A 27463-nucleotide genomic window follows, 5' to 3' on the forward strand; every position below is an offset into this window, starting at 1 on the left:
CCTGCTCCTCTGATGCTGGTTGGCCTGCTGTGTTCATCCAGCTCTACTCCTTATTATCTCAGATTCTCCAGCATCTGCAGTTCCTACCATCTCTCACATTACATTTTTCTTCCCAAAGATTCTGAAAACAAAGTTTTTGTTAAAAATACAAATTGATTTGTGTGAATTTATCTAAACATTAATATTCTAGGAACGTAGAATTATGGCACAATTGAAATGTATAGAATCATAGAATCCCTACAGTGTGTAAACAGGCCCTTTGGCCCAACAAGTCCACACCAAACCTTGGAGCATCCCACCCAGACCCATCCCCCTAAAACCCACCTAATCTACACACCCCTGAACACTATGGGCAATTTAGCATGGCCAATCCACCTAGCCTGCACATCTTTGGACTGTGGGAGGAAACCAGAGCATCCGGAGGAAACCCACGCAGACACGGGGAGAATGTGCAAACTCCACACAGACAGTCGCCCAAGGGTGGAATTGAACCCGGGTCCCTGGCGCTGTGAGGCAGCAGCGCTAACCACTGAGCCACCGTGCCGCCCCAAATACTTCAAGCTGTGATTATAACAATTAAAATAACTCGCAGAAATCACTGCAAAAAAAAAAAAAGCATGAAGTCAAAACATTACATCTCATGTTTAGTAGGATTGAAATACAAGTAAACTAACTTTAGAAAAGGCAGCGGGGTGATGGAGGAGGGTTGTTTTTTGGACTGGAGGCCTGTGACAGCAGTGTGCCCCAAGGATTGGTGCTGGGTCCATGGCTTTTTGTCATTTATATAAATGATTGGATGTGAATATAGTAGGAATGGTTACCAAGTTTGCAGATGACACCAAAATTGATGGTGTAGTGGACAGTGAGTACAACGGACCTTGATCAGATGAGCCAATGGGCCAAGCAGTGGCAAATGGAGTTTAATTTAGATAAATGTGAGGTATCGCATACACTTCATGGTAAGGTCCTGATGAGTGTTGCTGAACAAGCAGACCTTAGGGTGCTGGTCCATAGTTCCTTGAAGGTGGAATCACAGGTACACAGGATAGAGAAGAAGGCATTTGTTACATTTGTTTTTATTGGTCAGTGTATTGAGTATAGGAGTTTGGATGCCAGATTGCGGCTGTACAGGACATTGGTTAGGCCACTATCGGAATACTGTGTTCAATTCTAATCTCTCTGCTATAGGACAGATGTTGTTAAACATGAAAGGGTGCAGGAAAGATTTACAAAGGATGCTGCTGAGATTGGAGGGTTTGAGCTATAGGGAAAGGCTGAATAGGCTGGGGTTATTTTCTCTGGAGCATTGGAGGCTGAGGGGTGGCATTATAGATGTTTATAAAATCATAAGGGATATGAATAGCGAGAATAGCCAAGGTCTATTCTCCAGGGGACAGGAGTCCAAAACTAGAGGGCATAGGTTTAAGGTGAAAGGACAAAGATATAAAAGGGATCTGAGGGGTAACTTTTTCATGCAGGTTGTGCATGTATGGAATGAGCTGCCAGAGGAAGTGTAGGAGCCTGGTACAAATACAATATTTAAAAAGGCATCTGAATAGGTACATGAATAGGAAGGATTTACAGGGATCTGAGCCAAATGAGACTAGATTAATTTAGGATATCTGCTCATCATGGACGAGTTGGACCGAAAGGTCTGCTTCCGCGCTGTACACCCTATGACTGAACACTTCATTCAGCATAAGAAATTACTGCCAATTGGTTGAACTATGGTCAGCATGGAGATGCAGCAGGAACTGTCAATTCTCTTAGTTAACTGATTAAATTCAAAACCAGTAAGTCAACTCTAAATTCAAACATTTTGACTAATCAGAATTGACTCAGATGGTTTGAATTTAATCAGTTAACCTCTGAGCCAGGACACAGCTCTCTTGCGGCACAGTGGCAATGTCCCTAACCCTGGAGCAAGAGGCCTGGATTCAAATCCATTCTAATAAATCAGTTAGTAAAACAGTGTGACTACCTCATATTAACTTGCAGGGTTATAGGGATAGGGTGGGTCTGGGTGGAATGCTCTTCAGAGGGTCAGTACAAACTCAATGGGCCAAATTGCCTGCTTCCACACAGTAGGGTTTCCATGATTTCTATGATAATCTTCACTTTCATAATGCGTAGCCTTTTTAAACGGTGCTAAAGGTTTTTAAATTTACTTACCATATGATGCCACCCCAAAAGAAAGAGAAGATGACAAAAAAGGCTAAAGAACCCCATATTACAAAATGGTTGATCCATGTCCAGTATTGAGTGTCCAATACAAGCTGAAAATACAATAAGAAAGATGTAAGATGAAAGCTGTGCATTAAACATCAGATTCCTTAATCACGTAAGGAGAGGAACATAATGCATATGGCACTTTACAATCAAAATTGTAGTGGTTATGCAAGCAAATTATTTCAGACAAAACAGTGAATATAAAACAAATATAGCAAGTTCAACATCAAAATAATTCAAACAAATCCATGGTAAACTAATTCTCAATTTGCCACGACAAACATATGAAAGCTTGCTGTGGTACCAGATCTTTTAAAAGTCATAGTTCCTAATTATTCATTGTTTTAGCCAATGTTGAGTGTTTCTGGTGCAAGGTTTTCAGCTTCTAACAATAAGTTAAAACAGGATTGTTTCTATTAGATAGATCATGACAGTGTAAACAAGAAAGATCTGACTCAATTATAAACCAAAGTGATTTTTGATCAAACGCATAATACTGCAGGTGCTGGAAATCTGAAATAAGCACACAAAATGCTTGAAGCACTTCGCAAATCTGGCAGAGAGATGAAAACGCAGTGTTATTGTTTCAGGCTTGAGGCATTCCATCAGAAGGACCTGTGATCTTTAATCAAAACCTGTAATGATAAGTCACTCTGTAGAGGCAGCCAGATCTGCTCAGTATTTCCAGCATTTTCTGTTTTTATTTTAGTACTCATCAAGAGTAAGTTTAAGGTCCAACCATCAGATAGCTAGATATTTAGATACTGAGAGAGAAGGAAATGTTAACTTGTAGGTAAGGCAGAGACATTATTCAGAACCAGGAGTGGAGGTGAAGCCTACTCCACCATAGATGATCACACACCTATTTCACCTCGACTTACTGCACATCTCTCAATTGTTTTAGCGTCCAAAAATAGGCTTTGCAAGTAGAATACATCATTCCTGAAGAACTATGGGCACTTATACCATGTCATGCCCAAAGTTCTAGGTAATACAGGAATAATTAAGAGCAGTGAAAATCATGCTGCACCAGAGTTGTTTCTATGTTAAATAGCCATGTTCAGAACAAAAATTTACAACATTTGAATACTTTGTTTTTTAGTAATTAGGTCTATTTCTGTTCTCAAAGAAGAATCATACTGGAATTGAAATGTAAACTATGTTTCTCTCTCCACAAATGCTGCCAGACCGGAGTCTCTCCAACACTTAAAGGCTTTTAATAAGTTATATATAGCTAACTCACTGCTTGGATATACCCCAACCAGGTATACCTAGCAAACACTCTGGCCAAAATTAATAACAGACTCTGCGTTTTTGTATTTATTTTCCACTCACGATGCTCCTAAAAAGACACAGTTTGTCTCATCACTCCGTCTGTCCTATGTGTTAATGTGCAATTATTTAGATTTGAAAGAGGTAGGGTTTAAGTTTGCAATCGTCATTAATAATCTGTCTTTGCCACATTAGTGGCAAAGTTTGTGAAATAAGTAAGTTCTTGTTTCTCTGCTTGTTGACTTGAAAAAAAAAGCTTGTTCAGTCAGGCATTAAACATCCTAGATATTACACTGGTTAAATTTAAAACTCATAATGACTTGTGGAATACTGTGGTGATCTCCAGAGTACTATTCCTATCAGAGTTGTGAAAGCATCGATTTCTCTCCACCATCAACACAGTGGCAGCAGCAAGTACCACAGACAAGATGCACTGCAGCAACTCATCAAGGATCCTTTGACAACACTTTCTAAACCAGACCTCTAGCGTGTAGATGATCAGTGGTAACAGGAGTATCACCACCTCCAAGTTCACCTTCAAGTCACGGACCATCCTGAATTGGAATTACAGCATCATTTCTTTACTGTCACTTCTTCAAAATCCTGGAAACTCCCTAATAACAATGTATGTGTACCTGCACCACGTGGATCACAACTGTTCAATAAAGTGGCACATCTACACTTTCTTCTGGGCAATAAACCACACCCTTGCTCCAGATGCTCACATTTCATGAATGAAAAACATAGCTTCTGTTTTTAAATTTGAAAGCATAATTAAAGCAGAGCTGCCTTTTAAATTATAAATATCTTGCACCTTTGGTTAAAAATTCTGGATTAAATTACAGACGCCATGTAAGAAACAACAAACTAAAAATAATGCTATTTTCACATCTTCTGTAACTTTTTAGTAAAATATGAACAATTTTTAATATGCACAGACCTTCAGATTAACTGTAAACACCAAAACAGTGAAGACAATTGTTCCAAAAGTCCAGTTTCCATAAATCTGCAATAGACAAGGTCAAACAATAAATACCAGCTGGAAATACAAAGTGATTAAGTCTGAGAGCAATGGAGCTAATCTAATTCAATTTGAAAATATAAAAATTAAACAGTGATTTTAAAAAATCTGAATAATTAGCTCATTATAAACACATGTAGAGTGCCTCTGCTTGCATCGTTCAATGAAAAACAAAGATCTTTGTTTTCTAGTGTTGTCATGAATGCAAATAAAAGTCTTCAGTACAGGTTGCTACGGAAGCAAAAGGTTTTTGGGAGTAATTCACTGTTCAGGTCCTCCTCCAGGTCTTCAACACGGACATGTCTACCAAAGCTCAATTACATACAAGTAGAATGTCATCATATCTGTTAACATGGATGAATGAATTATTTAAAAAACCCCACTCCAACTGGAGTAAGATGCAGGCTGTCACCAGAACCACCAATAGGAGACTCTTTCCCTCACATTGTGGATAGTCAGAGGAACAGTCAAACGTCCCTCTCTCACCCACCCTGTTGGTTGGATCAAGATGAAGACATGTGGTGGACTAACGGCTATTCATGCATCTTCACTGCAGTCAACACAGCTTGGAGTGATTTTCAGAGCTGTAACACTTCAGTGATCCTGCAATACAATTTTTCTGCTTATGGGATCTGTTTCTACAAAAAAAAGGCTACTGCATTCACTTATATAGAAGTAATTACATTTCAAAATAAATAATTCTAACGTGATTATGGATGTTTCTAAAAGTAAAATTTATTTTGTTTTGAGTATTGTGATACAAGTAAAATACAACTTTTTTTTTTAATATCGGTGTCTGAACACTTTGGAACAAATGTCTTTTCATAGACTGCTTAAATGATCAAAATTGGCATTATGGTCATTAATGATAGAAGTACTTCTGTACTGACCTGACCATTGTCTGCAAGGGCTGAATTCTCATAGAGGAAATAAGCCCCAAAGAAAAATACTACACCATTGAACAGTCCCAAAAATGTCCAATAAAGGAAAGGTTTCCACTGTAGCAATGCATTGTCAGCAATATTCCTGCATTAGATAGGAAAAGAGTTAGAGAAAGCATAGTTATATTCAAGATGTCAAATTCCTTCAGAACACTGCTTAACATATTGACAGAAAATGTACAGATTCATATTAATACATTATCTCTATTTATAACAGCTGTTGACCATCAGTGATCGAAATGGTTAAAAAGAGAACTCAACACTAATAGAAACCATATTAGCTAATGTATTTGGGCTGTGCCCACAGCCCTCATTACTTCACCAAAACAGTAGCACAAACTGTCAAAAATATAACTGATAAAGTGCCAGCTCCGCTTTTGCATGAGGTTTGTGCTTCCTGAGGTGAGAAATAAAGCAATTATCAAACAGCAGTACAGCATCTGGACATTGATGGTATTTCCATGTTAAAAATTTGAAAAGTAGTCACGCAAATGCACAGTTTTAATATATTCAAATTTGCTGATGATACAATAGGTGGGAGGACATACTGTGATAAGGATAAGAATCTGCAATGGGATACAGATAAGGTTGAATGAGTGGCAGAAATTTTGGCAGATGGAGTTTAATATAGGAAAGTATGAGACCATGCATTTTGGTAGGAAGAATCAAAAGGCAGACCATTATTTAAGTGGAGAGAAAGAGTCCAAACAAAGTGCAACTCAGAGTGTTCTTGAGCACGAGGCACAAAGTGTTAGCAAAAATTAAAGCGGCCATTATTACTAGGAGGTTGAAGCTTATAAATAGGTAACTGTACAGGGTGTTGATGAGGCCGCACCTGGAGTACGACGTACAGTTTTAATTACCATTTTTAAAGGATGCACTGGCATTGGAAATTGTTCAAAAATGATTCATTAGGCTGATTCCTGGCATTATGATGTTGACTCATCAATGGATAAATAATTTAGGATTTTAGGAGAAGGAGGGTGATCTTTTGAAATATGTGACTTTTTGCAGGGAGGTCGACAGGGTAGGTGTTGAGATGATGTTGCCAATAGTGGGGGAGTCTAGAACTAGGGAGCATTGTGAAAAGAGGACATTAATTTTAAACTGGCATGAAGAAATTTCATCTTCCAGAGGGCAGACAATGTCTGTAATTCTCTAATCCAGAGAGTTATAGAGTCATACAGCATGGAAGCAGAAACTTTGGCCCAACCGATCCACGCTGACCATGTTCCCAAACTAAACTAGTCGCACCTGCTTGCACTTAGCCCATATCACTCCAAACTTTCCTATTCATGAACTTATCCAAATGTCTTTTAAACATTTTAACAGTACCTGCAACCACCATTGCTCTGGCACCCTCTATGTAAAAAAAAATTGCTCATGTCCTTTGTAGATCTCTCTCCTCTCACCTTAAAAATTTACCCCCTAGTCCGGAACTCCCCCACCGCAGGGAAAGATCATTTTCACTTACTTTGTCTATGCATCTCATGATTTTATAAATCTCAATAAGATCACGTCTCAATTTCCGACACTCCATGAAAAACAGTTCCAACCTTTCCAGCCTGTTTTTATATCTCAACCCCTCCATTACTGGCAACATCCTAATAAATCTTTGAACAAAGAACAGTGCAGCACAGTATAGGCCCTTTGGCCCACAATGTTGTGCCGACCAATTATCCTACTCTAAGGCCAAACTAAACTGCATACCCTACATTTTACTATCATCCATATGCCTATACAAGAGTTGCTTAAATGTCCCTAATGTATCTGACTCCACTACCACTGCCGGCAGCGCATTTCACGCACCAGCCTCTCTGTGTGAAGAACCTATCTCTGACATCTCCCCTATACCTTCCTTCAATCACCTCAAAATTCTGCCCGCTTGTAATAGTCATTTCCGCCCTGGGAAAAAGTCTCTGACTATCCACTCTATCTATGCCTCTCATCATCTTGTACACCTCTATCAAGTCACCTCTCATCCTTCTTCGCTCCAATAAAAAAAGCCCTAGCTCCCTCAACCTTTCCTCATAAGACCTGCCCTCCAGTCCAGGCAACATCCTGGTAAATCTCCTCTGCACCCTCTCTAAAGCTTCCACATGCTTCTTATAATAAGGCGGCCAGAACAGAACACAATATTCCAAGTGTGGTCTAACCAGGGTTTTATACAGCTGCAGCATAACTTCGCGGCTCTTAAACCGAAATCCCCCGCCAATGAAAGCCGACACACCATACGCCTTCTTAAGAACCCTATCAACTTGGGTAGCAACTTTGAGGAATTATAGACATGGACCCCAAGATCCCTCTGTCCCTCCACACTGCCGAGAATCCTGCCATTAACCCTGTATTCTGCATTCAAATTCGACCTTCCAAAATTAATCACTTCACACTTTTCTGGGCTGAATTCCATCTGCCACTTCTTTGCCCAGCTCTGCATCTTGTCAACGTCCCACTGCAACCTACAACAGCCCTCCACGCTGTCCACAACTCCACCAACCTTCGTGTCATTGGCAAAATTACTAACGCACCCTTCCACTTCCTCATCCAAGTCATTGAAAAAGATCACAAAGAGCAGAGGTCCCAGAACAGATTCCTGCGGAACACCCACTGGTCACCGAGCTCCAGGCTGAATACTTCCCATCTACTACCACCCTCTGTATTCCATTGGACAGCCAATTCTGCATCCAGACAGCCAAATTTCCCTGAATCCTATGTCTCCTTACTTTATGAATGAGCCTACCATGGGGAACCTTATCAAATGCCTTGCTAAAATCCATATACACCATGTCTACTGCTTGAACTTCATCGGTGTGTTTTGTCACATCCTCAAAGAATTCAATAAGGCTTGTCAGGCATGACTGCCCCTCACAAAGCCATGCTAGATGTTTCCAATCAAAATTTGCTTTTCCAAATAATCATAAATACCATCTCTCCAATAATTTGCCCACCACAGAAGACAGACTGACCGGTCTGTAATTCCCAGGATTATCCCTATTCCCTTTCGTGAACAAGGGAATGACATTTGCCACCCTCCAATCTTCTGGTACTACTCCAGTGGACAGTGAGGACGCAAAGATCATTGCCAAAGGGGCAGCAATCTCTTCCCTCCCTTCCCGTAGGAACCTTGGGTACATTCTGTCTGGCCCAGGGAACTTCTCTATCCTCATGTTTTCCAAAATTTCTAGCACATCCTCCTTCCTCACATCAACCTGTTCAAGCATATCTGCCTGTTTCATGCTGTCCTCACAAAAGTCAAGGTCCCTCTCACTGGTGAATACTGAACCAAAGTATTCATTAAGGACCTCCCCTACCTCCTCCGATTCCGCGCACAAGTTCCCTCCACTATCCCTGATCGGCCCTACCCTCACTCTGGCCATCCTCTTGTTCCTCACTTAAGTATAGAACGCCTTGGGGGTTTCCTTAATTCTACCCACCAAAGCTTTTTCATGCTCCCTTCTAGCTCTCCTAAGTCCATTCTTCGGTTCCTTCCTGACTACCTTGTAACCCCTCTAGAGCCCTGTTCGATCCTTGCTTCCTCAGCCTTAAGTAAGCTTCCTTCTTCCTCTTGATTAGATGTTCCAAAATGTCTTGTCATCCAAAGTTCCTTCACCTTACCATCCCTTCCTTGCCTCAGTGGGACAAACCAATCCAGTACTCGTAGCAAGTGCTCCATAAACAACCTCCACATTTCTGTCGTGCATTTCCCTGAGAACATCTGTTCCCAATTGGTGCTCCGTCGTTCTTGCCTAATAGCACCGTAATTCCCCCCCTACAATTAAATATTTTCCCATACCGTCTGCTCCTATCCCTCTCAATGACTATAGTAAAGGTCAGGGAGTTGTGATCACTATCACCGAAATTCTCTCCCACCAAGAGATCTGACACCTGGTTCATTGACAAGCACCAAATCCAATATGGCCTCCCCTCTAGTCAGCCTATCTACATAGAGTCAGAAATCCTTCCTGGACACACCTGACAAAAACTGCTCCATCCAAACTATCTGCAGTATGGAGGTTCCAGTCTATATTAGGGAAGGCGGAGGCACCCATGACAACAACCCTATTACTTCTGCACCTTTCCAAAGTCTGTCTCCCAATCTGTTCCTCAGTGTCTCTGTTACTATTGGGGGGTCTATAGAAAATGCCCAATAAAGTGACTGCTCCTTTCCTGTTTCTGACTTCCACCCATACTGACTCAGTGGACAAACCCTCCTCAATGATCTCCCTTTCTGCAGCTGTGATACTATCCCTGACTAGCAATGCCACACCTCCACCTCTTTTACCTCACTCCCTATTTCTTTTGAAACATCTAAACCCTGGAACATCCAACAACCATTCCTGCCCCTGTATTATCCAAATCCAAATGTAATGGCCACAACATCGTAGCTTCAAATACTGATCCATGCTCTAATTTCATCACCCTTACTCCTAACACTTGTTGCATTAAAATAGACACACTTCAAACCATTGCACTGTCTGCCACTTTGCCCTATCAACTGCTTATCCTTCCTCAGACTCTCTGCATGCCGTATCTGCCAATACACCAGCTACCCCATTCTCTGATCCGTAGCTCCGGTTCCCATCCCCCTGGCAAACTAGTTTAAACCCTCCCGAAGAGCTCTAGCAAACCTCCCGCCAGGATATTGGTGCCCCTCTAGTTCAGGTGCAATCTGTCCTTCTTGTACAGGTCCCACCTTCCCCAGAAGGTATCCTAATGATCCACAAACCTGAAGCCCTCCCTCCTACACCAGCTCTGTAGCCATGTGATCAGCTGCACTCGCTCTCTATTCCTAGCCTCACTAGCCCGTGGCACAGGTACTAATCCTGGAGATTACTACTCTGGTCGTCCTGGCTTTTAGCTTCCAACTTAACTCCATATATTCACTTTTCAGGTCCTCATCCCTTTTCCTAGCTACTTCATTGATACCGTTGTGTACCATGACTTCTGGCTGCTCACCCTCCTCCTTAAGAATCCTGTAGACTCGATCAGAGACATCCCTGACCCTGGCACCCAGGAGGCAACATACCATCTGCAAGTGTTGCTCAGTACCACAGAATCTCCTGTCTGTTCCCCTAATCAGTGAATCTCCTATCACTATCGCTCTCTTATTCTCCCCCGTTCCCTTCTGAGCCACAGAGCCAGGCTCAGTGCCAGAGACCTGGCCGCAATGGCTTTTCTGAAGCCTTTAATAATATCCTTCCTATAACAGGTCGACCAGAACTGCACACAATAGTCCAGAAGAGGCCTCACCAACATCCTGCACAACATCAACAAGATCTCCCAACTCCTATACTCAAAGGTCTGAACAATGAAGGCAAGTGTGTTAAAATCCTTCTTAACCACCACGTCCACTTGTCACGCAAATCTCAAAGAATTATGCAGCTGAGCCCCTAGGTCTCTCTGTTGTACAACAATACCCAGGACCGTACCATTAACTGTACAAGTCATGTCCTTGTTTGTATTACCAAAATACAATATCTCACATTTATCAAAATTAAACTCCATCTGCCACTCCTCAGCCTATTGACCCAATTGATCAAGATCTCTCTGTTATCTTAGACCAGCTTCTTCACTCTCCACTAAACCACCTATTTTGGAGTCATCCCCAAACTTACTAACCATACCTCCTATATTCTCATCCAAATCATTCATATAAATGACAAACAAAAGTGGACCAAGTACTGATCCCTGTGGAACAATGCTGGTCACAGATCTCGGAGTTGTCGAGGCTAGATTACAAATTATTCTGAACTTTTAATTTCTTTATTTTTCTAATTTATTTCTATCATCCGTAATGCTGGACTTTTAATTTCTTTACTTTTCTAAGTACTTTCTCCCTCAGAATTTGTACTTAAGAATCTAGACCTAGGTACCTTTGTACCCACGATGGTGCCATAAGTAGCAACTTGTAAACTTTTCAATATTGTCATGTTTACTCAAATGAGCACAAAGCTAATTCTAATTCTAAAAAAGACACTTTTGAAATAACTTGAGAGTTGAGGGCTGAGGGGCTGGTATGAAACAGGAGGTGAGACAGATAAGCCATGAAATAGCAGGGAAAGCTTCAGAGACCATATGGCCTACTTCTGCTGCTATTTCTTGCGTTTTAATGAACGAGTAAAGACTTGCTAAATCACTGAATTACCCAATCTCCTGGAACAACTCCTCAAAATTAGGGAGATATCATGGAGTAGAATGATATCATTAAACTGATTCAACAAAATTAAAATAACAGCAAGCATTTACAAACAGCAAGTTTGAGGGGAAGGATGAAGCAACACCCTTACATATTACAAATTGGGAGCATGCTTTGGAAAACATAGCAATCTTACCACAAGCAGCCCAACAGGTTTGTGGTTTTTTGACTTTGCTGCACAGGTGCCACATTCAGATATTTGTAGAGATTAACACGGTTCCTATTAATGTTATAAAATATATCAGAACAGTCTTTAGTAGGTAGTTGGAATTATTATTTACCTGTAGAGAGAGGGATCCTTTTTCAGCATTTCAATGCTTATATGCTGTTCCAGAAGACCATACAACAATATTGGCAGAGAAGTGAAGCAGATATTATAAAATGTAAGATATGTTGCATCATAGAGTGGCTTATGGGAAGAAACAGTGAAACAGAAAGTCAGGATAAAATTTCACAAATGAATTAATCATTACAAAAACACAAGCGAACAAAATGTCAGGTTTAGATTTTGTCGTTTAAGAGGAGAGGATGGGACAGACGATTAAAACAAAGCTCAGGTGGATGGCGAGGGAAGAAAAGAAAGTGGAACAAAGTGGGGTTGGGAGTGAAAGATTTTGTTTATCATTCAACCCAAAGAAGCATAACATTACACCTCACTTTTGGTATCATTTGAGATTGGAGTTTTCGATAGCTATTCTTCCAGGTCAAGAGCAGTCTTATAAACACAGGCAGCTTCCACTACTCAGGAACAGGATAATACAAACCTGCTGAGAGAATCCGCAGTAGAACTGGTACAAAAACTGAGGAAAGATGAAGCAAAGATTCTGTAAAAGAAAACACCGCCAAATAAACTCTAATTCACAAAGATGGGCACTTTTGGACATTTCATTATGTTTAAAGCACTACACAAATAAAAGCTGTTATTTCACTGCTCTAGTTCAGGCTTTTATGGAAAACCACTTAAACTCCCCTTGCATAGCATTCAAGGGATTTCTTAGCTTTGCTTAAAAATACGAGAGCATAAACTAGCACATATTTCGATAAAAATAAAGCCAGAGAAAGATACTGCAGTATGTTATCAACAAATATTTTGTTAGACAGCCTTTGGGTTAAACCTCTTAACTGTTAAAGTTACTGCTGGACAGGTTCAGAAAAGTTTCCACCTCCCTAAGATGCACAGTTTTCTTTATTTTAAGTTTACACATGACAATGTTGAACAAAATTCCATTATTATAGTGACAAAGAATTTAAATTGTAAAGACACTGCAAACATCAGCTGACAGACATACTGAAAAGCATACCTTGTAGAAGAAATACTGCACAAGGTGTGCGATCCGAATGTAGTATAAATGTCCATGAGCAAGTAGAAGCTTCTGCAGATGTTTAAACTTTGGTACTGCGTAATCGCTATTCCTCGCTGCTTGGCGACCCTCCTTGCCTTTTAAACCTGAAATAAATTTAAGACCATTTAAATCAATTCAAGGTATGTATAGGCCACTACTTTAAATGACAAAAAGATGAAAAATTGCTCATAACCCTCATTCATGGTGGACATGCCAACAATTCAGAAAAAGGACCTAGAATAGGCCATACAATCCCACAAGACTGCTCCACCATTCATAGAATAGAATCATAGAATGATTTCAGCACAGATAGCCATCTTCCTCATCTTCTCTGTCCTAGCTCTGTCTAACAGTAACCCAGCTATTCCTAACACCCATTTAGTTTTCCAGGCTGTTGAATTTCCTTTGGAAAACCATGATTGAACCTATGTCTACTACATTCTCAATCAGAGCACTTCCGATCCTAACCAATCAATGAATTAATTAAAAAAAAACTTTCCTCTCATATTTCCTTTGGTTCCAATGCCATTCACCTTTATTTGGGTGTGCCTGACTGTGTCAACACCCAAATTCCTTCCAACTGCTCTGTCTGGACACCCGATGATTTTGAATCTCCATCAAACTCCTTCCAACCTTCTTTTCACTGAGGGGAGAAAAAACCTCAGCTTCTCAAATCTATGCACAAAACTTAAGTTTCTCATCTCTGGAATTATTTTTGTAAATCTTTTCTGCAAATTCAACAATATTATGCATGTCCTTTTTGCTTAACTCCACTTCCCAGCGCTCTCCCTTTATTTCCTTGGTGTACAAAAATCCACCAACCATTGTTTAGTGTTGAGCAGCCACAGCCTCCTGGATAGATAATTCCAAAGATTTGCAACACAGTGAAGAAACCTTTGCATCATTTAACCTGTCAAAGTGTCAAGTCGTCTAAAAACTTCATACATTTTAATGAAATAATTTGCCATTCTTCTAAACTCCTTTCATCCATTCTACTCACTTGCCTAGGGATTCAATTAATTCACTTGTTTTTTTTAAGTTTGTTCATTGATTCTGGATGTCATTGGCCAGGCCTGCATTTAAGAGTCATAATGTTGGAGTTTTTATGGCATTTAAAGATGTCGTTCATCAATCATTCATCTATTTGAACCCCATTTTCCAGCATTTGGCCCGTAGTCTTGTATGCTGTGGTACTTCAAGTGATCATCCAAATCGTTCTGAAACATCTTGAGGGTTCTTGCCTCTATACCACCGTTCAGGCAGTGAGTTTCAGAAACCCACAATGTCCTAGATGAAACTTATTTTCCCCCAAAATCTCCTGCTCCTTAATTTAAAACTGTGCCCCTGGTTACTGACCCCACTAAGATGAAAGGTTTCACTCTATACGCCCATCTACACCCTTGGCATTTTGTATACCTCAATCAGATTCCTTCCTCTACCTTCTCTACTCTAAGGAAAGCAACCTAGTCTATCTAATCTCTCTTCATAGCTGAATGGCTCCAACACAGGCACCATCCTGATGAATCTCTTCTGCACCCTTTCTAGAGAAATTACATTCTTCCTACTGCGCGACGACCAGAACTGCACACAGTATTCCAGCTGTGGCCTAACTAATGCTTTATATACAGTTCCATCATAACCTCCTCACTTTTGTCTTCAGTGCCTTGACCAGTAAAGGCAAATATCCTCTATGACTTCTTACTGACCATCCTTTCCTGCCCAGAGGACACGTAAAAGTCAACCACATTGTTAGGAGTCTGGAGTCACCTGTAGAGCACGTAAAGATTTCCTTCCCTAAAGGACACCAGTGACACTGTGTTATCTCTATCAGTAAACCAGGCAGGTTTCAGTAATAATCAATAGCCTCATTGAATTATTATTGAATTAAAATTTAAGCATCTGCAACTACAGGATTTAATCCCACATCTCAGAGGATTAACCTGGTATTCTGGATTACTAGTTCATTACCACTATACCCCCACTGTGCCCTTTCAAAATGGTAAAGAAACCAAACTGTACCCAGCATTCAAGCTATGGGAGCATAAATATTCAGAACTCTGTACAAACAGCATTAGAAATAAGGAGTTGGCAACTTGGCCTGCTCCACCATTCATCATTATGGCTGATGTTCACATTAATCTTGATGGAAATGCAAAGTGAAATGCAAATTATTTATGAATAGGATTACTAACTAATGATGGCACTGTTCCAACTGCAAAACAAAGTTTTCTTACCAATCCCAACATGTGCCTCTAGAACCATGCTTACATCATTTGCACCATCGCCGACTGCTAATGTTATAGGATGCTCCTTTGTATTCTTCACCATTTTTACAATCTAATGAGGGAAAGTAATATAAAAAAAATCATAATTTCTAGTAGCAGTACATGCTGTCAAATACAAGTTTTGTAGTTGGGAGTTAAAAAATGCAGAATTCACATATGTGGAATGGTACAAGCTGTGGTGCCAGAAACCATGATGGCTAATAGTTTTGTCAAATTACAGGGGAATTTGTCTTCAGCAGAAACACAAAAACAGACAGTAACCAACTGACAGTCTATTTTACACTCTGCCTGTCTTCTCTTCCTATTAATGGAAGTTAAGTAGGATGTGAAACAGCTTATCCATATGTTCTCACCTGCTTTGCACCAGAACTGAGAAACAATTTTATTCCTGTGTTACATGTAAATGAATGGTGTATCCTGAAAGAATTTTTGGCATTGAAACTACTTTGCTCAGTTATGGATTACCTTGAGCATAGAAATATATCCGAAGTACTTCACAGAGATATAATTTTAAAATATGATGTTGAATCAATGGTTGGCCTAAAAATATTGTAAAACCAGTGGGGCTTAGAGGGGGAGCTTTAATCATGAAGTGCTTAAAAAGGCTGGTCACAGCCCACATCGACTCCAGTCTCCCAGCCTACCTCGATCTCCTACAATTTGCCTCCCGACGTAACAGGATCACAGAGGATACCAGAGATAACAAGGTGTAGAGCTGGATGAACACAGCAGGCCAAGCAGCATCAGAGAAGCAGGAAAGCTGACGTTTCGGGCCTAGACCCTTCTTCAGAAATGATGCTGCTTGGCCTGCCGTGTTCATCCAGCTCTACACCTTGTTATCTCAGATTCTCCAGCATCTGCAGTTCCTACTATCACAGAGGATACCATATCCCTAGCCCTGCACTCATCCCTGAAACAAATGGATATCAAAGATACCTATGTCAGACTCTTGTTCATTGACTACAGCTCCACCTTCAACACCATCGCCCCCTCAAAACTGCGTGACCTTGGTCTCAGCTCCCCCTTCTGCAACTGGATCCTCAGCTTTTCTGACCCACAGGCCGCTATCTGTGAAGACAGGTAGCTGCGCCTCCTCCACAATAACACTCAACACTGGAGCCCTCCCAAGGAGGCATCCTCTGCCCCCTACTGTACTCCCTTTACACCTACGACTGTGTTGCCAAATTCCGAACAAACGTCATCGACAAGTTCACTGATGACACCATGTAGTTCGACGGATATCTAACAACGAAGAGTCAGAATACAGAAGGGAGATAGAGGGCTTGGTGACGTGGTGCAATGAAAACAATCCTGTCTCCCAACATCGCCAAAGCCAAAGACCTGATCGTGAACTTCAAACAGAAAGGAGGAGACATGCACCCGTCTACATCAATGGAACTGATGCCAAGAGAATGAAGAGCATCAAGTTCCTCGGAGTGACAATAACCAACAATAACCTGTCCTGGTGTTCCCAGACAGATGTGACGGTCAAGAAGGCACAACAACATCTCTTCTTCCTCAGGCAGCTCAGGAAATTTGGCATGTCCATAAAACCCCTCACGAACTTCTACAGATGCACCATTGAAAGCATACTGTCCAGGTGCATAATGGCCTGGTATGGCAACTGCTCGGCCCACGACCATACAAAACTACAGAAGGTGGTGTGCACAGCCCAGATCATCACGGAAACCAACCTTCCATCCATGGACTCCATTTACGTGGCTCGCTGTCGCGGAAAGGCTACCAACATTTTAGCAAGGCATTCGATAAGGTTCCACGTGGTAGGCTCATTCAGAAAGTAAGGAGGTGTGGGATTCAGAGAAATTTGGCTATCTAGATACAAAACTGGCTGCCCAATAGAAGACAGAGGGTAATAGTAGATGGGAAGTATTCAGCCTGGTGCTCGGTGACCAGTGGTGTTCCGCAGGGATCTGTTCTGGGACCTCTGCTCTTTGTGATCTTTATAAATGACTTGGATGAGGAAGTGGAAGGGTGGGTTAGTAAGTTTGCCGATGACACAAAGGTTGGTGGAGTTGTGGACAGCGTTGTAGGTTGCAACAGAACATTGACAGGATGCAGAGCTGTGCAAAGAAGTGGTAGATGGAATTCAACCCAGAAAAGTGTGAAGTGATTCATTTTGGAAGGTTGAATTTGAATGCAGAATACAGGGTTAATGGCAGGATTCTCGGCAGTGTGGAGGAAGAGGGATCTTGGGTTCCACATCCATAGATCCCTCAAAGTTGCGACCCAAATTGATAGGGTTGTAATAGAAGGCGTATGGTCTGTTGGCTTTCATTGGCAGGGGAATTGAGTTTAAGAGCTGAGAGGTTATGCTGCAGCTCTATAAAACTCTGGTTAGACCACACTTGGAATATTGTGTTCAGTTCTGGTCACCTTATTATAGGAAATATGTGGAAGCTTTAGAGAGGGTGCCGAGGAGATTTACCAGGATGCTGCCTGGACTGGAGGGCAGGTCTTATGAGGAAAGCTGGAGGGAGCTAGGGCTTTTTTCATTGGAGCGAAGAAGGATGAGAGGTGACTTGATAGAGGTGTACAAGATGATGAGAGGCACAGAGTGAGTGGATAGTCAGAGACTTTTTCCCAGGGCGGAAATGGCTATCATGAGGGGGCATAATTTTAAGATGACTAGAGGAAGGTATAGGGGAGATGTCAGAGGTAGGTTCTTCACACAGAAAGTGGTGGGTATGTGGAATGCGCTGCCGGCAGTGGTAGTGGAGTCAGATACTTTAGAGACTTTTAAGCGACTCTTGGATAGGCACATGGAGGATAGTAAAATGTAGGGTATGCAGGGTAGATTGACCTTAGTAGGATAATAGGTCAGCACAACATTGTGGGTCGAAGGGCCTGTACTGTGCTGCACTGTCCTATGTTCTATGTCTATGTTCTTAACATCAAAGACCCATTGCACCCTGGTAATGACCTCCTGCAACCTTTTCGTCAGGCAGAAGATACAGAAGCCTGAAAACATGCGTGAGCAGGTTCACAAACAGCTTCTTCCTGGCCGTTATCAGACTGGTGAATGGATTGTCTAACCTCAAATAACACTGATGTTGCTAATGTTGATCTCGCCTCGCATATGCCCTGTGCAATGTAACCTGTATGCGTCTGCCTAAGTCTTTTTGATCTGTACATCCTTCGCTTACTATGATCTGCCTATACCCTCGTAAACAAAGGTTTTCACTGTATTTCGGTGCACGTGACAATAAATAAATCAACCAACGCTAGGTGTAGGTAACTGAAGCCACTGCTGCCAACGGTGGGGCATAGGGACAGGACATTATGGGGGTCAAAGACAGAGGAGAAGAATACTTGGGAGTTTGTAGGGCTGGAAAATGTTGGAGAGAGGACAATCATTTAATATAAGAACTTACAATAGTGCAAGAAATATGAGGCACCAGGGAGAACAAAAGATTACAAAAAGGTCAATAAGGATAAGACTCGCACGTCAGTGACACATTGTTTGGTTAGGATAGGATACAGACAGAATTTGAATGAGCTGAAAGTTACTGTGAAAGAGCCATTAAAATTCAATCTGAAAATGACAGAGGTTTTCAGTCATAATAGGGCCAAACTAGGGGTAGAGATGGACAGTGCCAGAGGTGGAAGCGGTCAGTCTTTGTGACAGAACAAGAAGTAGTGCTGAGGTTCAGGCTATCTAGCTCAGCTTTTGACAGTGATAAAAATCCAGTTGCCTTCAGAAGTTTATTACCATTCTCTGACTGCTTCAAGATGACATGCAAGTTGTGATCCTCACCATCAGATCCATCACAGACCCAATACAAATGGGAACTGGGGTCGAGCAGGGTTGCCTAAGCCCACCAACGCTCTTTGGCATCTTTCTTGCCACAAAACTCCACCTCATCGCGATGAGGTTCCCTGCCAGAGTGGAGTTAACCCACATGGCAAGAAGGAAACTGTTCAACCTTTGAGCCTCCAGGGCAGAATAAAGACCTTCCCAGCTTCTACCATTTTGCTGCAGTACGCAGGTGATGCCAGCGTTTGTCCATACTCAGAGATTGAGCTACAAACCATCATCGACACATTCACCGAGGTGTATAAGGGCCTCAGACTGAGCAACTGGAAAACAAAGGTTTTCTACCAGGCTGCTCTTACCAAATAACACTGACTCCAATCATCAAAATCTAGGACAGGCCCCTGGACGATGTGGATCATTCCCCATACCTCAGACACTTCCTCTGGGTGTGAGCAGAGACTGACAATAAAATCCAATGGCCCTAGGCAGCCTTTGGACGCCTCAGGAACAATGTTCAAAGTCAGAGCCCTCAAACCCAGCACCGTGCCCATAGTCTACAGGACAGCTGTGGTCCCCACTCTCCAGTAAGGATCAGAAACATGGTCCACGTACAGCAGACACCTTAAATCCCAAGAGAGTTATCATCAGCGCTGCCTTCGCAAAATCCTGCAAATCCACTGGAAGGACAGATGTATTAATGTGAGCATCCTCTCCCAGGCCAAGCTCCCTCGAATCAAGATGCTGGTTATGAACAAACAGCTGTGATGGATGGGCCGTGTTGTCCGAAAGCCTGGCACAAGACTCTCTTAACAAGTGCTCTTCTCTGAGCTCTGTAGGAGGGCTGAGGAAATGCGACAAGGACACCCTGATAATCTCCCTAAACAAATGCAACATTCCTCCACTGACATGGGGAATAGCTTGCCCTAGATCTGTGAAGTTGCTAACCACTTTGAGGGTCACCGAATGGAGCAAGTGGAGGCCAAGCACAAGCAGCGGGAAGACCGTACAGAATCGAAAGGGTCCCACCCACCCACCCACCTCATCAAACACCACTGGCCACAGTGTCTGTGGCTCCAGGATTCAGCCACTGCAGAACCCCCAATCCCATAAGTGGGAGCAAATCTTCCTTGACCCTGAAGAACACAAGCAGAAGAATAATTGTTCCAGCTAAAAAGGTTTTACAGACACCATCATAGACATGGTGGCTGTCAATATTTAGACAGCCAGTGTTGTAGAAAAGAAAATATGTAGTGGAGTTAAGACAGGGGACTAAGGACGGATCCTTGGGGAACTCTGGTTGTCATGATGCAAGGCTTAGAGATGCTGTAGGAGTTAAGAACAGATGAAAGAAAGAGCACTCTAAACATGCTGCAGCACGTTGGGAGGGTCATGACAGGGAGTTGTTTTGCCAGGATCGTAGTAGTCGATCGTTACAGCCAGCAGGTCCTACAGTCAAAACATATTTCTTAATTTTGGTTAGGGTGTGGTGTTGTGAGAACAGGGCAAGAGTGGAGTTGCACAGGCTGAGAGGTATACGAAAGGGAGGTTCACAATATGATCATAATTTGCAATGACAGATGGATCGTGCATGCTTTTGATTTCCAACAGGGCAATTATGGCAGTTTTGAAAGAGGGATGGACAGGAAGTATTGAGATTAAATTATGTAGCAAGGAAAGTAACAAAGGATAGAGAATTTGGCCTGTGATTTTATAGGAACATAAAAGAAACCGGAAGTAATATCATAAGCAAGATGAGCTCAGAAGGAAATAAGAGAATCGGAGCTTCAGGGGTTGATGGGGCTAATGATCTGCAGAGAAGATTTGGTTAGCAACAGGAAGAGAAAAAAGAACAGCAACAAGAACAGAACAGATGGTCTCTATCTTGGTGATAATAATCTTTTAGCAGAAACTTAATGCTGCCCCTTATAGAAGTTGAGTGATAATTGCCAAATAGGGAAACTATTCAACTAGCAGTCAACAGCAAATTTGCAGTAAACTTAAAATATTGACATTAGAACTCTTCACTGAGCACTATCTAACATCCAATTCAGTGTAAGAATTCAGAATGCAATACAGTAATCATTCCCTACAATTATCAATAACGAAAAGCAGGGAACAATCAACAGCCAAGGAGACTTGCACCCAGCAAATTATTTTGATTTAACTGACTCTTTTTAATACATAAGAATTTGTTCGGTGTCTCCCTCCTATTTTTTGTTGGGGTGGGTGCTTGTGTCTCATCGGCTGGATCTGCATTTATTTATTCCCAGTTAGGAACAGGAGTAGGCCATTCTGTACATTGAGCCTGTTCCACCATTCAATGAGATCATGACTGATCTGTGGCCTAACTCCATACACCTGACTATGGCCCATATCCTTCCATACCTTTGTTTCACAAAAAAATTACCTATTTCAGATTTAAAATAAACAGCTTAACCAGCGTCCACTGCCACTTGTGGAAGAGAGTTCCAAACATCTCCCACCGTTTGTGTATAAGAGTGTTTCCTAACTTCTCTCCTGAACGGTTCTGCCCTAATTCTCAGACACTGCCCCCGCTTCGGGAATGTCCAACCCTCGGCCTCTGTTGCAATGCTAACATCCATGAATAGATTAAAAAGTAAAAACTTGATTTCTCAAAAGCATTATTAAACCACTTTTGAAAATGCAGCATGCACAACACTGATGTTTTCTCGAGGGTGGGGTGGATACATTAACTACTAATCTATTTGAAAAGGGTCCTTCATCCAAAAAGCAGAAACACTGATTAACGTTATGTGGCTCATCCTGCTCCACGTGGAGGATTAAAAGATGGAATTACTTGTGTCCTTTAAATAACAATTTTGAGTAGAAATATCAAAGACCAAAGGAGCTGCCCACAAAAAGATAATTAATGAGCAATGCTGAGAGGAAGCAGGAGCGGGAGCGGGAGCAGGAGCAGGAGCGGAATGGTACAGAGCAGACCAGAACAGCCTCAATTGTCACATGAACTCAAGGAGTACACTGAAAGTTTATACATTGCCAATTATGGCACCGACTTAGATACGAAAGTGCCTAGGCACAGCTTCTTTTGTTACAAAATTTAGACAATACAGAAATAAAATGTTCAGCATTACAGAAGAGTGTTCAGGACAGCAGACCACGTTGGCACTTAGCTTCCAGTCCACACGAGCAACACGCCACACCACAAGGCCGCTGTAGGAGGCCAGAAGGTTGCCATGCCACATTGGGAGGCTGCTGTGCCAGGCTGGGAGGTAGCCATGCCAATGCTGGGAGGCTGCTGCGCAGGCCGGGAGTCATCGCTGGGTGCTGGGAATCGTCATTGGAGGCTGGGAGTCAAAGAGAAAAAAGGAGAGGAGAAAAAAACCACTAGGAGGAAGAAAAAGAGAAGAGAAAAGAAAAGAAGAGTGGGCAGAGCGAACGAGCTCCGACTGCAGCGTCCTACTCCGTTGCCATCTTGCAACATTTGACACAGATGTGTTTAAACTGCTTCTATCCCTGAAGCCTAAAATGTTGCTAAATTTGCAACAGGTCAGAAGAAAATCTGCATGGCTATTTTCCTTCTCTTTTCTTAACAGTAACAGGCACCTGTGAGAGAGACGAGCAAACATTTACTGCATTATTCTAGAACCCAGTCTACTGACAAGCCAAGTTCAAACCTGCCCGTCTCTAAGGTTGTTGTTTGAAGCACGATTCTGCAACACTTACTGGAGTACATCCCAAAGTTAATTTTGAATTACTGCTTCATAAAAGCTTCTCATGCGTACACACATTACAGATTTCAAAACAAATCCTTGTTATGCTTTCAAATAAAACATCCCCGATAAACAGATACTTGAATACATGGGATAGATAGAGAGAGATGAATGGATTCACACATGGATAGACAGACATTTAACATATGTAAAAAGGTAGTGAGTATACCTGTGCTTTTTGTAATGGTGCCATTCGGCAACATAAAACTGCAGAACATCTCTGACATATTTGCAACAGCAGTTCTTTGTAGTTACCCATGCTCCCATCTTGGGTTGGTTTCATTATTAGTGACAGAGCAGCACCATCAATTATCAAACCACATTCCTGTGTAGCAGGCCAACTTCTGCAATAGAAACGGATGTAGATTGTTTTTAATAAGTAGCGTAAGATAGAACATAGAACAGCACAGCACAGTACAGGCTCTTCGGCCCACGCTGTTGTGCTGACCTATTATCCTACTAAGATCAATCTACCCTGCATACCCTACATTTCACTATCATCCATGCGCCTATCCAAGAGTCGCTTGAAAGTCTCTAAAGTATCTGACTCCGCTACCACTGCTGGCAGCGCATTCCACACGCCAACCACTCTCGGTGTAATCTACCACAATTTTAACAGGATCATTCATTACTCAACATACAGGGGCGAGAGACAGTAATAGACACTAGTTATAGGGAGGTGGTCACACCAGAGGTTCAGTCAGATGGGTGACTGCCAGGAAAGGCAGGCAGGTACTGCAGGAGTCTCCTGTGGTTATTCCCTTGTCAAATAGGTATAACTGTTTTGGATACTGTTGCAGGGATAGCTTCTCAGGGGAGTATAAGAGCAGCAGCCAGGACTGTGGCACCACAACTGGCTCTGCTGTAGAACAGGGTTGGGCAAGATCCAAGTAAGCAATAGTGGTAGAAGACTCACTAGTTAGGGGCACAGACAGGTGTTTCTGTGGCCGCGTCTGAGACTTCAGGACGGTGCGTTGCCTCCTTGGTGCCAGGGTCAGGGACGGCTCTGAGCAGTTGCATGGAATTCCTAAGGGGGAGGGTGAGCAGCCAGAGGTCATGGTGCACTTTGGTACCAACAACATAGGTAGAAAGAGGGATGGGGTCCTGCAGAGGGAGTACAGGGAGTTAGGAAAGAGCAGGACCTTGAGAGTAGTAATCTCTGGGTTACAACCAGTGCCACATGCTAATGAGACAAGGAATAGAAAGATAGGATAGATGAATGCATTGCTAAGGAGCTGGTGCAGGGCACAGGGTTTCAAGTTCTTGGATCAGTGGGACCTCTTCTGGGGCAGGTACAAGAAGGACAGATTGCACCTAAACTGGAGGGGAACCAATATCCTGGCAGGGAGGTTTACTAGTGCTACTCAGGAGGGTTTAAGCGAGAGTGGCAGGAGGCTAGGAACCTCACGCCAGCAAGTGGAGAGATTGAGAGGAAGGCAGATGTTAGGGCCAGTAAATCAGAAAGAAAAGACAGGCAGAGACAGGTAAATGAACACGATGGTACTAATGGGCTGAAGTGTGTTTATTTCAACGCAAGGAGTGTTATAGGTAAGGCAGATGAATTTAGAGCCTGCATCAGTACGTGGGGAAATGATGTTGTGGCCATTACGGAGACTTAGTTGAGAGAGGGACAGGACTGGCTGCTCAATATTCCAGGGTTTTGTTGTCTTAGACGAGATAGACAGGAAGGTAAAAGAGGTGGAGGAGTTGCATTACTAATCAGGGTGAATGTTAACCTGCACATGTTGGAGGGCTCATCCACTGAAGCAATATGGGTGGAGCTCAAAATAAGCTGGGCGCAATCACTCTGATAGGATTACAATATAGGCCCCCCAACAGCCACTGAGATATTGAGGAACAAACGTGTAGGCAGATTATGGAAAGGTGCAATAAAAACAGAGTTGTCATAGTGGGAGATTTTAACTTCCCCAATATTGACTGGGACTCCCTTACAGCAAGAGGCTTAGTTGGGGTGAAATTCGTTAAATGCATCTAAAATGGTTTCTTTAGACAGGACGTGGATAGTCCAACTTGAGGAGGGGCCATACTGGACCTTTTATTGGCTAATGAGCCTGGCCAGGAGACTGATCTTTCAGTGGGAGAGCATTTTGGAAACAGTGATCACAACTCCTTAAGTTTTAAGATAGCTATGAACAAAGATAAGTCAGGACCTTGCGTAAGGTACTGAATTGCAGGTCGGCAAATTACGTCAGTATTAGGCAGGAGCCAGGGAGTGTTAATTGGGAGGGACTGTTATGAGGCAAGTCCACATTTGACATGTGGGAACTGTTTAAAGACTGCGGGGAAGAGTTAAAGACTGGCATGTTCCAGTAAGGAGGAAGGATAAGGATGGCAAGATATGGGACATTTGGATAACGAGGGAGGTTGTGAATTTAGTTAAATGATGAAAAGCAGCATATGTAAGGTTTAGGAAGCTAAAATTGGACAGGGCCCATGAGGAATATAAGGAAAACAGGAAAGTACTCTAGCAGGGAATTAGGAGAGTGAGGAGGGGCCATAAATGACCTTGGAAGTAGGGTTAAAGAGAATCCCAAGGCATTCTATACATACATTAATAACAAGAAGATAACAAGAGAGAAGATAGGACCACTCAAGGATAAAGAAGGGAACTTGTGCTTGGAGCCAGAGAATGTTGGCAAGTTCCTAAACGAGTACTTTGCGTCGGTATTCACCCAGGAGAAGGATCTAGAGGATAGTACGACTTGTGTGGAGCATGATAATACGCTGGGGCATTTTGAGATCAAGACAGAGTGGTGTCAAATCTCTTGAAGAGCATCAAGGTGGATCAGGGCCCAATTGTATCTAGCCCAGGTTATTGGGAGGGGCAAGACAAGAGATCTCTGGGGCCTTGACCAAGATCTTTGTATTCTTGCTAGCCATTGGAAAGGTTCAGGAGGACTGGCGAGTAGCTAATGTTGTCCCTCTGTTTAAGAGGGGAGATAGAGATAATCTAGGAAATTACAGACCAGTGAGTCTCACATCGATGGTTGGGAAGCTATTGTAGAGAATTCTTAGTGATAAGATATACGCACATTTGAAAAAGCATGGGCTAATTAGGGACAGTCAGCATGGCTTTGTGCGAAGCAGTCTTAATAACTTGAATTTTGAGGAGGTGACAAAGGTGATCAATGAGGGTAGAGCAGTGGATGATGTTTACATGGATTTTAGTAAGGCTCTCGACAAATGTCCCTGTAGGCTCATCCAGAGGAATAAGATGCATGGGGTTCACGGTGACTTGGCCACATGGATTCAGAATTGGTTTGCCCATTGAAGACAGAGGGTAGTGGTGGAAGGGTGCTTTTCAGACTGGAGGTCCGTGACTAGTGGTGTTCCACAGGGATCCATACTTGGACCTCTGCTATTTGTGATATATATAAATGACTTGGATCAAAATATAGATGGGTGGGTCAGTAAGTTTGCAGACTATACAGAGATCAGTGGAATTGTGGATACTGTAGAAGGTTGTCACAGGATTCAACAGAATATAGATCAGTTGCAGATATAGCCGGATAAATAGCAGATGGAGTTTAATCCGGATAAATGTGAGGTGCTGCATTTTGGGAGATCAAATGTTAAGGAAAAATACACAGTTAATGGCAGGACTCCGAACAGCACTGATGTACAGAAGGATCTTAGGGTTCAAGTCCATAGCGCCCTGACAGTGGCCACACAAGTAGATAGGGTGCTAAAGAAGACATATGGCATGCTTGCCTTTATTGCCTTTATTTCGGGGAAATGAGTACAAGAGTCAGGGCATCATGTTGCAGCTTTATAAGACTTTAGTTAGGCCGCATTTAGAGTATTGTGTTCAATGCTGGTTACCACATTACAGGAAGGATGTGGAAGCTTTGGAGAGGGTGCAGAAGAGGTTTACCCTGATACTGCCTGGATTAGAAGGTATGAGCTGTAAGGAGAGGTTAGAAAAACCCGGATTGTTCTCTCCTCTCTCAGTGGAGGCTGAGCGGAGACTTGATAGAAGTCTATAAAATTATGAGATGCATAGATAGGTTTGATGGTCAGAATCTTTTGACAGAGTTGAAATGTCCAAAAATTAAGTGGCATGCTTTAAGGTTTGAGGGGGAAAGGAGACCTGAGGGGCAAGTTTTTTTTTTTTTTAAACAGAGAGTGGCAGAAGTCTGGAATGCACTGCCAGGGCTGGTGGTGGAGGCAGATACCATTTGGGCATTTAAGGGACTTTTAGGTAATCACATGAATATGGAGGGATATGGACCAAGGGCAGGCAGAAGGGATTAGTTTCATTTGGCGCCAAGTTCGGCACAATATCGTAGGCCGAAGGGCTAATTCCTGTGCTGTACAGTTCTATTGTGTTCCACCTGCATTCGTACTACTATGAAACGATCAGGTCGGTGTAATCTTTGATGCAGTACAGATGCTCTGTCACTAGATGCCAGTATATGTTAAGCACCAAAGACAGAAAGGGATTACTATCAGCATTCTACTTGGAATAATCACTGCAAGTATTGATATTTGCCCAAACGTGGATTTCTATATGTAAATGAGGGATTTTTTATTTAAGAAACAGCAACTTGCATTTACCTTACATTGTGAAGATTTACAAAGATGTCAGACAAAGAGCAACATAAAAGATGAAATTGGGCTGATTGTTA

The 27463-nt window shown here is 42.3% G+C and overlaps 1 protein-coding gene across 1 annotated transcript in view; it reads right to left on the reverse strand.

Annotated features, from left to right (window-relative positions):
• LOC109911981 (phospholipid-transporting ATPase IG-like) overlaps window positions 1-27463 on the reverse strand; it is a 129036-nt gene that overhangs the window by 25367 nt on the left and 76206 nt on the right. The window contains exons 20-27 of the mRNA XM_048605257.1: window positions 22984-23158; window positions 15237-15339; window positions 12961-13106; window positions 12424-12483; window positions 11941-12068; window positions 5413-5548; window positions 4442-4507; window positions 2173-2276 (exon numbers count right to left, since the gene is read on the reverse strand). Of these exons, the coding sequence (XP_048461214.1) occupies window positions 2173-2276; window positions 4442-4507; window positions 5413-5548; window positions 11941-12068; window positions 12424-12483; window positions 12961-13106; window positions 15237-15339; window positions 22984-23158 (918 nt within the window). The remainder of the gene's footprint in view (window positions 1-2172; window positions 2277-4441; window positions 4508-5412; window positions 5549-11940; window positions 12069-12423; window positions 12484-12960; window positions 13107-15236; window positions 15340-22983; window positions 23159-27463) is intronic.

This window comes from Rhincodon typus, chromosome 14, assembly GCF_021869965.1.
Source record: "Rhincodon typus isolate 14 chromosome 14, sRhiTyp1.1, whole genome shotgun sequence".
Taxonomy (NCBI): domain Eukaryota; kingdom Metazoa; phylum Chordata; class Chondrichthyes; order Orectolobiformes; family Rhincodontidae; genus Rhincodon; species Rhincodon typus.